At 35.9% G+C, this 4,688-nt stretch overlaps 1 protein-coding gene across 1 annotated transcript; it reads left to right on the top strand.

The window, feature by feature from the left end:
- Nucleotides 1–3: 3 nt before the first annotated feature.
- Nucleotides 4–3,448, top strand: LOC110444734 (the record flags this gene model as incomplete). Its single annotated transcript, XM_021489097.1, has 1 exon — nt 4–3,448. A coding segment is annotated over one exon (1,437 nt), but the record flags the coding sequence as incomplete, so codon positions are not given.
- Between the last annotated feature and the right edge of the window lie 1,240 nt (nt 3,449–4,688).

Genomic DNA, 4,688 nt, shown 5'->3' on the forward strand with positions numbered 1-4,688 from the left:
GTTCCTGGACAGAGAAGCTGGCTCCGACAAACACCACAACTTGGTGTGAAGAAATCTAAGTTAACTTATGGTCTGACAAATACACAAAGGCTAAGGCTAGCAAGAGTCAATCCTGATTGGGCAAAAAATGTAGACAAAGAAGAAAATGATGCCAAGACTCAAAAACAAAAATTAAAGAAGAGTTTTAGAGAGGATCAGGAGTTTGAGACAGGTTATTTATCTGATACCTTGACAGAGGTCAGACGTTTGGCAGAAAAGAACCTTCAAGATACTCTGGCTGAAGATACAATGTTGTACGGAACGATGAACTCAACATCAAAATCGAACCGAAGGAGGATTTCTCCACCAAGACGAAAACAAAAACAGTCTAGAAATCAAAGCAAGTCCCCTAGGGGTTCAAAACAAGCCCTGGGAAAATCAAAGTCTGCAGAACTAAAGGGGTCTAAAAATGTTGAACCGAAAAGTGCAGAGGAGAATCTTTCTGACCGAGACTCTCCTAGTCTTCCCAGTCAGAGAAGCATCCAAGTCCGCATTCCAAGTGCCCAGATGCACGAAGAAAGTGATGATGATGAAAGTTTCAGCGATTTAGAGCTAAAGGCACAAGGTAAAAGTGGACGATTCCCTGGCTTTCACGATGATAATGAAAGTTTACCAGATTCCATTGGAGCGGAAGCCATGGATAATAAATTTGACAATGATTCATTTGAATTAAAGGAAGATGACTTTGACCAACCTTTGGAATCGACACGAAATTCTAAACCATCTCCACCGAAGGCAAAGAAATGGCACAGTCGTAAATCTTCCGAGGATCCGAATAACTTATACAATGATGATTCATTTGAATCGGATATCTCCCCTCGGCGAGAGAAAGCAGACATGCCAGAAAAGTCCCGAACATTTCAGTCCACAGAGGATTATAGTACTCACCAGTTTCAGTCAACGGAGGAACCAGAACTTCAACGACTTATGAGTTCTGGAGAGCGGTCGGAATTATCTGATGTAATGAGCTCCGAAAAATCTGCCAAATCTCCAGTCCCTCTTACAGCCAGCATGAACTCTGCAAGATTCCAGGTGATCAACCCAAAAGCGTCACTCCAGTCACCGATCCCAGCGCTGCGCCGTTCACAGGTAAAACTGGACGGTTCTATGGGTAGGCCTTCACCAACAGGCACTCCAAGGTCACAGACAAGCTCTCGGTTTCCGACTCCTAAACCGAGAAAGGCGAATACGAGGGAGAAACGCACAGAGTTGAAACGTGAATCTCTACACACCGAGTCTATTAGCTCCTATGTGCCATCTGACGGAGACTTTAATCCGTCGCTGGAAAGTGATAACTATTCAGATGACTTTTCGTCTCTTAGTGGTCGCGAAGAACTTAAGAAGATGAAAGACCTTCCAAGAATATTTCCTTCCGCAAAACTGGGATACACTATTCATTAGTTTCCATACATAGTGCTTTAGAGTTTGTGAACGATAGTTTAATTTTTAGATGAGAACTTTTTTTATTTGGGTAAAACATGGTGTAAATATATCTTTTTCAGAAAAATCTAATAATTTGAAAGAAATTTATTTTCCATTAAATCCTTCATATTTTTATGAATTTGAATTTGTTAGATAATGTGAACTGAAATTCAGCTTCCAGTGAATTGTCATCCTTACATTTTCTTGTTAAGGGTGTATGTCATGCAATATCAGAAGTGTGATTTGTGTTTCTTTCTTATTTTTCCTAAATTGGGCAGAGATAATAAAGAATTACCAATTTTATTGCAAAACAATGTGTGCATTATTGCATACCTTTCAAATATTTTTCATTCCTGTGTACCTTTCAAAATGTATCATCAATTATTGTGTGCATTTCAAATGGGTCATTAATTGTTGTGTACTTTTCAAATAAGTTATCAGGTGAAAGTTCAATGATATTTATGTGCCTTGTTCATGTGTAACTCTTTTGAAAGGAGAGGATTTATGTCGCACTAAGGTACACGTAGCATACACCCTTAACAGAAGGACACTTGTGATAACTGTAGACATGCTATAACCATTGTGGTTCATTCCATATAATATGGCAATAAAATTAACATCTCAGTTGGTCAAAATCACCGGAAATATGATACATTTTCTACACAATGAGGTACAACTGTGATTATTTTTATCTAAAAGAAAGAGAAATGTTTCCCCACAATTAGCAATGACCGACCATGCCCTACTGCACAGTGCTTTGACTCAGGGAGATCGAAATACATGTTACATATTTATAAATTTAAAACAATGGTTCCCTGAAAAATTATATCCTTGTACATTCATCTATATTATTTTTAGCAATACAGTACATGAATTTAGAAGTGACTTTTATTAGCAGTTAGTTTCTATGGAATAGATTGTATAAATTTAATTTGAAAAAAAAAATATAGCTTGTGTAAAAAAAGAGCAGAATATACATTCCCTGAATGTTAACGGGTAAAACATAGTAAAATTTTATATAGTAATCAAAATGTATTTATTAGCTATTATAGGTATATTTTTGAGAAGAAAAAATAAATAAAAATTCAAATTGACTTTTGACCGTAGAGTGAATGTAAGCATCCAGAACTGTTTTTTTACTACCAGTTAAACTACGATACACAGCTAAAACATATGTAATCAGTATAACTCATCAGATATTGATGAAAAAATATTTTCAACATTATGAAATATACGTATCTTTATACGATAAAATTGTATTACTTGCATTCCAGCAACCACAAAAAGTACTACATCCATGGATCTGTTCGTTTATGCATACCAACCAGTTTGCCTATTTTAGAAATGTAATATTTCCGGTGTAAATACAGTGTAGGCCTTGAACAGCATCAAATCAATAGTTCCGCCCCTATTTCATAAACGAACAAATCTGGTCCAACTGGTCCAGCTATTTGGAATGTGATAAACAAAAATGGCCATACATGGTTTGATGATATGATGAATGGGGGTTAATTACCACTTTAGCTTCTAGTTGAATCCATTTTTTTAGCATTTTTTTTGTGGTGTTGTAGTCCTTAACACGGTAAACTACAGAATATAAATTTTAGCTTGTTATTATGTAGTTAGTATACCAGGGGCCTGCTCGTTCATGCGGAACAACCGATGCGTCCGTTTTTAAATGTAACATTTTCGGGTATAAATCCTGGCGGCCCAACATTTTAGGGTATAAATCCTGGCGGCCCTGCAAAAGTTTATGCAGGCGCTGCAAGGCTTTGTCAAGGCTCGCCTGAAAGCAACATCATATTACTGGGTCTGACCTTACTTCATAAACGAATAACAGTGGTCCAACCGGTTCAACCGTTTGGACTGTGATAAACGAAAACGGCCCAGGTAATCATTTGTTGGTTCTACCAGAAGGGAGATAACTAAACAATGTATTTTATGATATTCTGATGTTAGGAAAAGAATTTGAAATTTCTTTATGAAAAACTTATTTATTTGATATTATTCATTATTGAAATATTATATGTGATATTTATATAAATTTAAATCTGCAAAACAATTTTTGTTTTTGTTTTTTTTAGTGATTCTTGAAATTAGGAATAATACAACATTCCATTACTGTATTCACTGTAATTAAATCCAAGATAACAAAACAGAGGTTGTTGTAATCACTGTCAAGGCTGGGGGACACATTCCCTGGGAGAATTCAATTTGTTTTTCTCTAAAACACTGGAAAACAGTCTTGTCAGACTGCAAAGCTGTACAGTGATACAAATACCATTTGTTAACAGAGAAGTCAAGAATGGAGGGTGTTTGGGAAAAGGGGTGCATAAATCATTGATTAAGTGCTGAAAATTTCATGAAGAGGTATAAAGTCACTGCACACTGCCTTGTAATGTTAATGCATAGAGAAGTGCAGAAAGTGGCATCAAAATTTCTTGGACAATTAAAAGATCTTTGTCCGTGTGAATTGTCGTTTTCATCTGTGACCTTCACACATGAAAAGATCTGGAAAATACTACATTTAATGACATTGAAACAATTAAGCTCCTGAAGCTGTTTTGACCTGACTTTGACATAAGAGTTGGCAAATTAATTATATTTACTTAAATATAACTCCAATAATTAAAAAAATCATGCTTGGTCAAAGAAAAAAAATTGAACTATGACCATAATTTTATTATGACATTGAAAAAAATGGCTTTGGCATATTATAAACAGTTTTGAAGAGAAATTGGAATTGACTCCAAAACAAGTGTTGCTTACAACAAGTAACAAAAGGCCTTGAGAGCCTGAATTGCTCACACATTTGAACAATATTAACCATTACATACCAACTAAAACAATCTTGACATTTAATTATAAAGAAACAGGTATACACATATATGTTTCCTGAAGAATGGTCTTTGAAAACTATAGAAGTTCTAGGACGATACTGAAAATTTGAAACAAGAGAGGTCTTCAAGCTCATAACAATTATATATTAATGGGCATAAAAGGACCAAAACAATCATGATGTTAGAATTGACTCTGGGGTCTTGCCACACCCCTAGGGACTTAGTCTCTTGGTCATAATTTGGATATGGTTCAGATTGCCACCCTGTAACCATATGTACCCAGGGGCAGGTCCAGGTGAGGACGTAATGGGCGTACCCCCGCCCCTTTAAAAAAAAACACCCAAAAGAAACCTATCGTAATCTGCTAATATTGTATTGAATATGGCA

This window comes from Mizuhopecten yessoensis, unplaced genomic scaffold (genome assembly GCF_002113885.1).
Source record: "Mizuhopecten yessoensis strain PY_sf001 unplaced genomic scaffold, ASM211388v2 hete_36167632, whole genome shotgun sequence".
NCBI lineage: Eukaryota > Metazoa > Mollusca > Bivalvia > Pectinida > Pectinidae > Mizuhopecten > Mizuhopecten yessoensis.